Source organism: Larimichthys crocea, chromosome XII, assembly GCF_000972845.2.
Source record: "Larimichthys crocea isolate SSNF chromosome XII, L_crocea_2.0, whole genome shotgun sequence".
NCBI lineage: Eukaryota > Metazoa > Chordata > Actinopteri > Sciaenidae > Larimichthys > Larimichthys crocea.
Genome location: NC_040022.1, coordinates 26,784,054 through 26,796,218, shown reverse-complemented (window position 1 = coordinate 26,796,218; position 12,165 = coordinate 26,784,054). Strand labels below are relative to the sequence as shown.

The following is a 12,165-nucleotide window of genomic DNA, read 5'->3' as shown; positions in this document are numbered from 1 at the left end:
TTAAAGGTCCAGTGTGTCATATTAAAGAACATGACAGAAATATAATATCATCTTGGTTAATCTAAAAATGGGCAAAGACATGAGCTGAATGACGCCTTGTTGGTCAAACAAGCCATTTGTAACAGCACCCACCTGTCAATCAAATCAACCACACTCTTAATCCTGCATAACTTTAAGCCTTAATATAACCTGAACAGGTGAGTTGTATATAAATTCACCCTCAGTACAGTTGTCATGAACGGGGAAATTAGCTACAGAGACCAAAACTGTTTTTTGTACCAGGCTGTAAACATGTTTATTTCTGCTGTGAAGTTGGACATTTCAACATGGGGACTTATGGAGACTGACTCACTTCTGGAGCCAGCCTCAAGTGGACGTTTGAGGAACTGCAGTTTTTTTTGGCAATTCTGCGAGGAAGTATAGGATGAGGTGAGGAGGTGCGATCAGCAACTACACACTGGTCACATGCTTTAGTGACATAAAGATCAGCACAGTCAGCAAACTTCTCTACATAAATACATAAATCATATTTATTCGACTTTGTCCTCCTGATAATCCACAAGCGGTTTGACCAATGATGTATAAGGTTATACTATGTCAATGTCATTTTCACAGGTTGAATAATTAACATTTATAGCAGCTGTTCATTAATGGATTTATAGCTCAGATATATATATAATATCTACTGGTTAATATTTACAAAGAAGGTGCAGTTGACACAATAAAACAAACACCTGTGCACTGTAAAAAACCACAGTTGATTCAACACTTCATATGCTTCACAAAGCCAGTATTACTAATAATAATGCATGTGTTCGTGTTATTGTGTCCACCCCTGTACTCCAACCAAAGGCACAGCCCAGCTGCTTAAATTCCACATTGTGCAACCCGTCTGAGATAAGCGTGTTTTGTCCACCTCTGGACGCAGGACTACGTAACCTGTGACTTTGTGTCACGGTGCAAAGAGTTTTTCTCCCTGAAAACAGAAAAACTTGACACAAGCCGAACATGTTTTTGTGTCAATACATCTGTCAACAGCTGGGTGTGTCTGTCACATACGAGGAAGAAAGAAAGAAATAAGAAGTCTTTCTCTGTGACTGATGACAAAGAGTAGTATGTATACGGCGTGCGTTCCTCACATACTTCAAGTCCACGCTTCTGTAAATATGTAGAAAGCAATTTAAATCAGCCGCGCCCACAGCACTCCTAATCTATCACGACTGACCTGTGACCGGGTTTCAGTCTGTGATATGTAATGTACAGCACTGTGACACATGTGGGACACGTAACAGGGCTGAATCAAACACAGATTCATCGTCCTTTGAGAGAACAGGTGTGAAGAAAGCTCAGAGGCCAAAGGTCGATCTTACTACAGCTAAATGGTTGTATTGAGGCACTGGATGGGGGTTTACCACAGATCATGGTATTTCTATACGTCCACATGTATGTATACTGTTGTTTGTTTATAAATATCCATCTGTAGATCGTGTTGGAATAACCTTTATAGCACCAAACCTGGCGCCAGGACGGCCTGAAGGTGTGGTGGCAAGATGAACAAGTTTAAATTCCTCACATAGAGGAGACAGGTTTAGACAACCTGTTGTGTTCAACATGAACAAAAACACTGATCATGTAACGGTTAATAAAAAACCCATGTGTGCTGTAATATTTCTGCTCCCATCCTCTCAATCTTTCCATGCTCATATCAGTGTAACACTGACTGAAGCTGTCTGATCCTCCTCCAGCAGCAACTGAAACACAAATATCTGAACCTCACACCTGAAAGTGGAGGACACAGATTTCTTTATTCTATACAGGTTTGTCATATGATACATGTCATATGACAACAGGCGTGGAGCCTGGATATTCAAGAGGACGACAGAGAAGGGCCCGAAAAACTCGTTCGAGAGCCGCCATGTGTCACCAGAAGATAATCGGTGTTGCCGTGACGCCACCTGTACACGTCATCATGACCAGCACGAGACCGACGAGGAAAACTAAAGAGCTGGGATGAGGGAGGAACCGATGAGTCAGGTTAAAGATAAGTCTATTCTTGCTACAAATGTTTTGGCAACACGACGCCGACTGTTCATACGGTAATCTATTACTGCAATCATGAGGTTATTACATTGTGAGTGACGCCATCTACTGGTCAGGAAAAGCAGCACAGAGAAGCAGTTTGTTTTTTACGTTTTATTTGAAAGATCATGCAGTGCACTTCCATGGTAGGAGCTTAACATCACTTTCAATGATACATGAAAAACCAATACAACTGTAATTACCTAGTACAAAACATAACTAAACGTTACGGAGGAATGTAACAAATTAAATAGTATTGGGGTGAAAAAAAAAAGTGTGCAACGTCACTATTGTTGCACTGCAGATCTTTTAAAAGGCTTTCATAGAGGTTGATGTTGTTTGTAACCCTGTTGGTGTAAATACAAAAAATTTCTGGATTAAGTTGAACTTAAAAAGACAAAGAAAAAGCAATAAATTACTTCTTTCAAGTGTATGTGCATTTTACTGAGAGAACTGAGGAGGCATGGGGTAGGGCACCAGCGGCGGTGGGTGCTGCTGCTGCTGGGGGGCCTGCGCCTGGGGGAAGGGGAACGGGGGGTGAGCGGCTGCAGTCTGTGCACCGGCCTTGGCGGGAGCGAACTGCGGGGCCTGGAAGTTGTTCTGGCCTCCGAAGGCTCCCGTTTGGTTGAAGTTGGACTGTCCGTTACCGTTGTAGCTGCCCCCGCCGAAGCCGTTGCTGGCACCGTTGCTGCCCCCGTAGCCGCCGTTCTGTGAATTTGTGCCAAAAGCTTTACTTGGTCCGTTGTCAAACCCTCTACCGTTATCTCGGTCCCTAAAACCGCCAAAGTCGCGCCTTCCAGAGGAATATCTATCCCGACGGTCATAATCACCACCTCGGCCTCCCCTTGAACGACCTGGAAAAGAGGAAACAAACTTGAGAAAAGAAGCATGGCAGCAGAATTTAGCCAAAAAAAAATAACTGCTTCTGGGATACCAAAAACCCAACTCCTTCTCAGAACAGACAGGAGAGCAGCAGAAAGAGAGTGGCTGCTGTGTTCACAGCACAGTTTCTGTATCTCACCAATTGGATTTACCTCCTCTGTCTTCCGCCATTTGGAGGAGCTTGGGGTTGATTGCCTGGTTGGCCTCGCGGAGCACAGAGATGAGGTCGCTGGCCTGCCTCATGTTGTTCGGAGTGAAGAAGGTATAAGCCGTGCCAGTCTTTTGGCTACGAGCCGTTCTGCCAATGCGGTGGATATAGTCCTCAGAGTTGTTGGGGTAGTCAAAGTTGATGACAAATTTCACATCTTCAACATCTGTAAGATTGTGTTGCAGTGTGGCATAAAGGAAGAGGAGGACACGGCACACAAAAGACGTGCGCCAAACGCCACCACAACAACCAGATCAAAAACAAAAGTTAGTACGGTCATGGGGTACGGGCCAGTGGCTAGTAAAAATCCACAAGGCTGCAAAAAGACTAGCATTAAGACAACAGAGACGAACAGTCAGTCCACGGGGAGACTACGGTGGGAAAAGAGCAACGATGCACACTCCATTGGCTTCCAATCCAGTGCGGTAAAATAAAAACCCTCCCCTCCTGAATCACTGCTACACCACCCACAAAAACAAAAATGGATCAGAAGTCTTACCACTGTTTGGAGTATGCAATCACTAGTCCATTCCCATTGCAGCATACTCCCCACATACTGTCAAGTGACCCACAGTAGGGCTGCTATGCACACTACTGCCTCCTAGTGTGCTTGAGCTAGCACTTAACCAAGGTCCCTTTGTCACGCCCTCACGAGATGCTCGCTATAAAAGCTGCAGTGTCTCTTGCCGAGAAAAAAGAAAAAAAAACTGTAGATCTGAACCAATTTGCAGGATGCCTACAAAACAGTACATCCCGACTCTCGGCATGGCAAGATTTTTCCAGAACCAGTGTTCACTTGATCTTAATGTCTCTCGTTGGCAGGTCTCGACATGACTTTGAAACGCAGGCGAGGGAGGAGTGTGAGCTTGGATTTTGTCCAAGTGTGTCCAACTAGCATGTCCCACTGTCACCAAAAGCGCCAGTAGCCATGTCTTTACAGAGGTGAAGGTATGACCGATCTGACAGACTGCTCTTCCGACAGGAGTTTAGGAAACTGCGACATTATCGGCACCCATGCTTTACAACGAGTCTACGCAACAAAAAGCACCCCCCAAATGACTCTAATGGCTTGCAATGCAGCGCCCAAAAACAAAACAAAAATACACATACATGCAAGACAATAGGAGACAGTGTAGCTGGGCTTTGAGCTGGGACAGTTACAGAGCCTGGGTGTGTGAAGCAGTCCAAACCATTGCCAGAGAACAGACGAGCATATGGGGGAGGAACTGTGGCCAGCCCTCAACTCGCCCCCCTTTTTAGGCAGGCCAGCGCGTTATGCTGCACTTGGGCCTGGTCACCTCTGTATATCTGCACGACTGGGAGACCCGTGCCTCGCCAGTCAGGACACCTCCAAGAATCCTCCTTCCCCCTCTGGAGACCTGGGCTTGTCATGCCAAGGCCCTGCCACACAGACTGCTCCGTCGGGCCAGGGGAGAAACTCAGAGAGAAGCAGAACAGTTAAAGAAAGCAAATACACTTTCTTTTTTTGAAATACATTAGAGTAACTAACTGATCAGGGCGGATACTGACCTAGACCCCTGGAGGCAACATCTGTAGCAATGAGGATCGGAGCTTTTCCGTATTTGAACTCTGAAAAATGAACAAAATAAAGATTAGATGTGGTAAGTGGTGTGTGGTAGTTGTGTGAGCTGTTGACACAAATGCACCGTTGATCTAAGCTTACCATTGAGAACCCAGTCTCTCTCCTGCTGGCTCTTATCTCCATGGATTCCCATAGCTGGCCATCTAAACAGAATAAAAGGATTCTGTGTTAATCTGAAGTATTTAATAAACATAAGCAGAGACAGACTTTAATTTAAACACCTACCCATCTCGTCGCATCCTCCTGGTGAGGTCATCACACCGCCTCTTTGTTTCTACAAAGATGATGGTCTTGTTCTCTTTCTCACTCATGATTTCTTCCAGCAGACGGATGAGTCTAAAAAGAGACAGGTGAATTGTTAAAGAGTGTCACGTCACTTGAAGTCATTGTGAACACGTCAGCTGCAGCCACAACACTCACTTGTTTTCCTTCTCGCCATCATTGCAGACGTCCACGATCTGCAGGATGTTGTGGTTGGCACTGAGCTGCAGCGCCCCGATGTTGATCTGGACGTACTCCTTCAGGAAGTCCTCCGCCAGCTGGCGAACCTCTTTGGGCCATGTAGCACTCCACATAAGAGTCTGACGGTCAGGCTGCAAATAAACAGTCAAACAGTTAGCAAGACGTTCACTCAAAGTGACAGAAGCACTGCGGAGGCCTTTAATCAGATGTGTTAATAGCAAATAATCAAACTTACTCTGATTTGGTCGACGATTTTCCTGATCTGGGGCTCGAAGCCCATGTCCAGCATTCTGTCGGCCTCATCCAACACGAGATAAGTGCACCTGCGGAGATTCGTCTTCCCTGCCTCGAGGAAGTCGATGAGCCTTCCTGGAGTGGCGATGCAGATCTCCACACCTTGAAACAGAAGAGTCACTGTGAGAACTAATCTCTTGAAACGATTATCCCTTTAGCACGGACTTCACACAAAAAGAGTACAATACCTCTTTCCAGGTCACGGATCTGGGGTCCCTTGGGTGCTCCTCCGTAGATACAGGTAGACTTGAGGCGAGAAGCTCTGCCGTATTCTGCGGCCACCTGTTGGACCTGCTGTGCCAGTTCACGGGTCGGGGCGAGCACCAAGCACTGTCAGGGAAAACACAAGTCTTCAGTAAAAGATTCCCATTTGTCTAAACATGATTCCTGGCTACGACAGCAGAGAGTCATAGATTATGTATTGCTATTATTTATAGGATACAAATGTAAACTCATTTCTTTAGTACAGAGCATGATGAATACTTACAATGGGGCCATCTCCACGTTCCAGGAAAGGCTGGTGGTTTATGTGTACGATTGCAGGCAACAGATACTGCAAAGCAAAACACAACAGTCACTCCATTAGGTATACACGAGTGACATTATATAAACCATACCCTCACTGATCTAAATTATTAATCTATATATTTGAAGACTTACAGAAAGCGTTTTGCCAGATCCGGTCTGTGCAATGCCGACCATATCCTTGCCGCTGAGAGCCAGAGGCCAGCCCTGAGCCTGGATGGGAGTTGGTTCGGACCAGTTTTGTTTGTTGATCACGTCCATCACATAAGCTGGAGAACAAAAACACATAAGTTAATTGAGACGCACAAAATTTGCATCAGGGTGCTGCCTCCTCACAAAGTGTTTAAAACTCACATGGGAAGCTGGCTTCGTGGAACTTCAGGATTGGGTTGGGGCAGTCTCTGCCCTTGTATGTGATGGTCTTGGCCCTTCTGTATTGCTCGGCTTCTTGCTGCAAAAAAAAAGAAACACAGATGAAGTTCATGATTGCATAACCACAAAAACACGTGCTGCACATTTTCTGGACAGGTTGTTGCGCAACACCAGTAAGGGACCACCAATGCAACACATACCAGAGACCTGCGGGCCACGTCGGGGTGCTGCTGGTAGAAGTTCTTCTCGAACTTGGGCAGCTCGTCCAGGTTCCATTGTTTCTTCCGCAGCCGCTCGCCGGGGTTGCCGAACTTCCCTCCGCCGCCGCCGCCACCTCCTCCACGGTTGCCACCAAAGCGAGGAGGACCACCGCCATAACTGCAATTTTAAAATAAAAAAATAAATAACACATCATCTACAGAGGGTTAAAAAAAAAGTGCGTCACTCTGTGGAATTATAAAGCTGCCATATACTTTCCAACCAGCAGAGGAACAATGGAAAGAGCAGCCGGCATTTTGTATCCGCATTCACGCCGCCACATGGCGAAACGCCGACTAGCCAGCTGTGTTAGCCCGGCCGGGCTTCACACGCTCCCCACGCCGGTACCCGAGCTCAAACGAGCCGCTAATCATGAGAAGATACCGCTAACAAAGCTGGGATGACTTCCAGAGTCATACCGGTGGATAAAGAGCTCACGGTTGGCGGTGAGCGGTGAGCTAACGAGCTACCTCCGGGACACGAGGCCAAACTAGGCCTTGAGCCAACAAGAGACAACGGGCCCCGCTTCACCGGCCTGGGCCCCGGTGTGGATAAATAAATAAAAGCACCACTACCAACAGCTTTGACTTATAATCGATAAGTTTATAAGCTAAAAATAAAAACAAAACCACAGCAGATTGTTTTAAACCCATAACGACGGTTAGTTACCGTTTTTTTTCCGTTGGTTTAAAATCTCGTCAGCCGTTTGTCGTAAAATAGACCCCCGTACTCACCCTCTGTCTCTGTCCCGGTCCCTGCCGCGGTCTCTGTCGGAATATCCAGGCATCTTTGTAAACAGTTTAAGTATAAATTAAAAAGGAAAAAGATAAATAAATCTACACCGTGTGTGTGTGTTTGACCGCCGACTAAAAAAGAAAACACCGGACAGACCGACCGGCAGTGCTCAAATGCCGGTAAAGTGAAAATGAGGCCCGGTTTATATCACAAGAGGAAGTCCCTCTTCCGATGTATTCATCCGCCCCCCTCCCTCATTCGGTTTTCAACTTCCACCGACAACATAGACACGTTTAAATAGAGCCTAAAAACACACACGGTGTGGTTTTTTTAATACTATATAATATCTGATATTTAAAAAAACAAACAAACAACACGACAACTCTGTTTCCGGTTCACCGTATTTAACGATTCTAACAACAAGAGTTGGCGGCGGCGGCGGCGGCGGATGGATATGTACGATTGCGCAGAGAAACTGGTGATGCGGCTCTGACTGCGCTTCCGAGCTGTTACGGTAAGTGACGTCATCAGGACCAACCCTGTTTGTTTATTTATTTATTTATTTATTTATTTATTTATTTATTTATTTATTTATTTAGCTGGCATGGGGAATTTCCTCTTAACCTCTGTTGGAAATATTTTATTTTTATTTATATTTTTTATTTCAAACATGTAAAAAAAAAAAAAAAAGTAAATACAAAAAGAAAACTAAAAGACAAACTAAATCAAAAGTGATTTAAAGTTCTCTTGAACAACATAAATTCAATGTGACATGTTTGAAACAGATTAGGAGGAAGTATATACTTATTTACTTATTCACAGACCATATATATATATATATATATATATATAGTACTTATTGCTGCACTAACATGTCCTCATCACACTTTACTTTGATTGTTTCCGTCAACGAAATGACTAAATATAAACGTATATATATATATATATATATGGTTGAGATAATTAAACCCACTGACTTGACTTGATATACAAACAAATTCACGTGCTCACATGCACCCATTTATACAAATGCTGTTCATAAACCATTATCCAAATTCCCTGTACCATGTGTATATCCCATTTATTGTGTCAATAAATATATATTTCTTATTATATAGATTTCTTTTTTGTATATCTCGATATATCTTAACAATATTTATGCTTCCACATCTAATTCATTACACAACCCGTTAAGTTAAGCTTTGCCCTCCAACTATAACAGAACATTTGTTGTTTATTACCTGGTTGTGAATTTGGCAGGTTGGAAAGCAAATGTTAAGAAGTTCTTACATATAAATAAATATATTAATGTTCAACATGTTTTTTTTAGATGTCCTGTAGGTCATGTCTGCTACCAAATACCGTAAACTTTAAGTGAGAGTGACTTACAACTACTTTTTCCCTCCTTTCTTCTATTATTGTGCATCTTCTTTAAGTATTTATGGTTTATTTATATGAGGTACTACACTATAAACATAAAAACTGTATTACAATATTATATGTTGATACTGATTACAGAGGGAAGCATGAAAGTATGAACAGATAGTCTAACAGAAGTCTAATCTTCTATCCAGTCTCTGCAGCAGGATGCAGTTTCACGTCTATCAACAAAGACTGGACTTGACACCTTTTTCCAACAGCTCTATTGTCATGTTACCCTACTTTCCCTGCTCCCCCCTCCTCTGCACCATCTGCCAGACGTTTTAATCCACGATGGTATCAGTGAGTACACAGTGGGTGGTCAGGGGATGTGCCATTCAGATGCATTTCTTTTGCATTTCCATACTTGGCATTTATTCCCAGGCTGTACGGTACCAACACGCCCCTGATGAATGGACCCAAAGAAAAAAGGACAGGACATGTTTGTACGAGGCCTTACATTGTTAGACAAAGGCAAGTTTAATTAGAACTAATTACACACAAAAATAAAATACTCTTACAAAATGATAGTGTTAACATACATCAAATTGCATCAGTCAGCTATGAGAGATATAGTCCTGCTAGTGGATCATGCTATAAAACAAAAAAAAAACAAAACAAAAAGAGCGCCATCTCTCAACTTTCACTCGTTTTAATAAAAAGTTCAGTTCTTGGATGAGAGGCAGCTTACGGGGCGATGCGGAGCGATGTAGTGTAGGAACAGACAGTAGGGCGATCAGCTTGTGCACTGGACTTAAAGGCAGGGGAGTCACCATTTCTTAAAATACACCTCATGGCGACACCTCGTTCCGTTTCTGCGTGTGCAATTCCTCTTTTTCCATTTCAAGAAAAATCTTCTACTTAAGTTAAAGATAAATTACAGGTCGTTTGATCCACATATATGAACAATATCTTATTACTGTACAAAGCACCATCTGAGGACACTTTTCACTTTGCATACACGTTAATTAGTCCACATAAAAGAATGAAAACAGTTGTTTTTTTATTATTTAATAGGTTTTTTTTAGTGTATGCAAACGTTAAGAACAGTCCACGGTCATAGAGATTGCGAGACAGGCAGCATCTTTTTTTTGAAAACATTCAAGAATTTTTTTTTTGTTTGTTTTTTTAAATCGTAGAAAACTTCCAACTCCTTCTCTCTAAATAAAAACATCACTGATGGGACTGTTTCATCTCACTCAGTTCCCTTTCAACCAAAAAAAAAAGCACATATGGACACATGCAACGCTCGCTGTTTGTTAATGGTCTGCTGTGGGCAAAAAAACAAAAAAACAAAAAAAGAAAAAAGGCAAAGACGAGACCTTCAGGGAAATCAAGACAGCGTCTCGTAAAAAAGGACATTACAAACTACGTATGACATCTCCTGAGAGTGTGGCTAGGTAGAGCTCTTGGACATGTTAATGTGGCCACAAACAGGTATGAGCACGAGTAGTGTGTGTGTGTGTGTGTGTGTGTTGTGCACATCAAGCAGTAGTACGTCAATGAGTAAGGTCGACAAATGCTGTTTAGCACCACATGGCTAGTAGTAGAAGGTAGTAGAGGTTTTTTTTTTTCCTCCCTCAACGACAATATGGAGGCAGCACAGAATAGTTTATGACGGACTTTGGACTGAACAGGATTACCATTAGAAATGTAATGGTAGGTTTCATGATAGTGGCTTTAATACAGCCCAGCTACAAATGACAAACTGTTAAAAAAGTGTAGTAAGAGAAGAGTCACATCAACAACACGTAGCTCCAGGATGAAATCAGTAGAATTTAAAGGGTCCGCTCGATATTTGCATTCATTCATTCAATAAAAAATAAAAAAATGATTATGGCACTCGGAAGGACTTTTTAGGATTTTTTTTGCTCTTTGACAAACCTCTGACCTCGTGCAGCTACGAGAGAGAGAGAGAGGTCACGTCGAGAAGATAAACCACAGCGTTCTGTCAGTCAAGCTTTAAACTCTGCTCTCACAAATTGTCGTCCATAATTTAAACAGTAACACTTAACACTTAAAAGATTACTTTATTTTTCTGGAACAGTGGAAAGGGGGGTTTCTGAAATATAACAGCAATAAATGAAGTTATTATATAGAATTTTATTGTTTTTTCAATTTTCCCTGTTGTAGAAAAAACACATTTCAAGCTATTCATTATTTTTAAAACAGAAACTAGCTGTCGAACGTGTGAAACGTTTCTGGGAAGCGGCTCTACGTTTGTCGGAGCAGAGTGTCTTTGGAGAGGGGTTGTAAACAGTCGGCCTGTTTTTTTTTCCCCCCCAGCCTTGGCAATTGCTGATAGGCCTCCAGGTGTGACCGAACACCCGAGTCGTGCACCTCTCCGTCCAAATTTAGTGTTTTCCAAAGTGGTTTGCGGTAACCATAAAAACCGGCGTGTAAGATGTCGCAAGGGACGGACTTGAGCGTTCTGCTTGGAAGATGGAGCATTGCTACATGGAATACAGTTTTATTTCTTTTCTTTTTTTTAAATGCTAAAAGAACTAGAAAAAAAAAAAAAGGAAGAGCCAGCAAAATTTTTGCAGGTTCCGTAGTTAGTAAAGCTTGAGTTATTAGCAGCTGAAGACCTTTTCAATGAAAAAAAAAAAAGAGAAAGGAGGGGTGGAGGCTCTTTAAAAAAAAAAAAAAAAGAAAAGCAACATGACATGTTCTGGCCTTCTCTGCCCACCCTCCTTTAGCTTAGCCACGACCCCAGGAAGTATAGGCGTCCCCTGGGTGAAGCATCCGTGGATGACCCCCCCTCCCCTCTGCCCTCGCTCTGTCTGAGTGGATTGATTTGTAGGAGGAGGGGAGGTTCATCACGGCCAAACCATGTTGTTTCTGGTTGTTTCCTCGTCTCTGCGAGAGCGCAGGGGGGCGACTCACTCGACGGCGAAGCCGCACGTCTCCTCGATGGCAGTGAGCAACTTGTCGTACAGTTTGTCGTAGTGCTCGTACGGAGGAATGTCGATCCGGTTGAAACTGGGAGAACAGAAGCGGAGAACATTTTAAAATCATACTGCAAAACTACTTTAACCAACTTGGCTGTAAGTGGAGGTTCATGTGTCAGAGGCGGGCGGCGTGTCAAACAGTCTGAAACGTGTTACAGTGCTGACAGTTTCCTCACCAGGTGTGCGCTTTGGGCAGGTTGTTGGTGCTGGCATCGATCTGGTGGATGGTGAAGAGCCGCGGGCCGGCGGCACCTGAACAAACACAATCAGTTTAGTAAAAATGAACCTTCACATGCCTGGATCTGCATTTTTGGATCCGAGAAAACAACTTCAACTCAGACATGGTTTAAATATTTCAGTGGCTTCGACGTCGTGGT

At 43.4% G+C, this 12,165-nt stretch overlaps 2 protein-coding genes across 4 annotated transcripts in view; both read right to left on the bottom strand.

The window, feature by feature from the left end:
- Nucleotides 1–2,178: 2,178 nt before the first annotated feature.
- Nucleotides 2,179–7,597, bottom strand: ddx5 (DEAD (Asp-Glu-Ala-Asp) box helicase 5). Of its 2 annotated transcripts, none has more exons than XM_027285845.1 (13): nt 7,418–7,596; nt 6,626–6,803; nt 6,408–6,504; nt 6,189–6,322; nt 6,016–6,081; nt 5,717–5,858; nt 5,470–5,630; nt 5,193–5,365; nt 4,998–5,108; nt 4,854–4,915; nt 4,700–4,759; nt 3,114–3,335; nt 2,179–2,933 (listed from the first exon to the last, which is right to left on the bottom strand). In XM_027285845.1, the coding sequence occupies exons 1-13, from the start codon at nt 7,468–7,470 to the stop codon at nt 2,521–2,523; spliced, it is 1,872 nt and encodes a 623-aa protein (XP_027141646.1). In that variant the 5' UTR covers nt 7,471–7,596; the 3' UTR covers nt 2,179–2,520. The 2 variants fall into 2 exon arrangements, with proteins under 2 accessions (XP_027141646.1, XP_027141647.1); XM_027285846.1 differs by having other exon boundaries at nt 2,755–2,933; nt 3,101–3,335; nt 7,418–7,597.
- Nucleotides 7,598–11,485: 3,888 nt separating this feature from the next.
- Nucleotides 11,486–12,165, bottom strand: part of smurf2 (SMAD specific E3 ubiquitin protein ligase 2) — a 47,664-nt gene continuing 46,984 nt past the window's right edge. The window contains exons 18-19 of one of the 2 annotated variants that reach the window (XM_027285843.1): nt 11,965–12,040; nt 11,486–11,819 (exon numbers count right to left, since the gene is read on the bottom strand). In XM_027285843.1, coding sequence (XP_027141644.1) covers nt 11,720–11,819; nt 11,965–12,040 — 176 coding nt within the window. In that variant the 3' untranslated portion in view covers nt 11,486–11,719. The remainder of the gene's footprint in view (nt 11,820–11,964; nt 12,041–12,165) is intronic. The other variant, XM_027285844.1, reaches the window with a different exon arrangement.

Coding starts and splice junctions, on each gene's coding strand:
- ddx5 (XM_027285845.1), bottom strand. CDS start 7,470: ATGCCTGGATATTCCGACAGAGACCGCGGCAGGGACCGGGACAGAGAC. Junction 3,336..4,699: donor TGTTGCCTCCAGGGGTCTAG/GTCAGTATCCGC, acceptor ACAATCTTACAG/ATGTTGAAGATGTGAAATTT. Junction 2,934..3,113: donor AATGGCGGAAGACAGAGGAG/GTAAATCCAATT, acceptor CCTCTTTTCCAG/GTCGTTCAAGGGGAGGCCGA.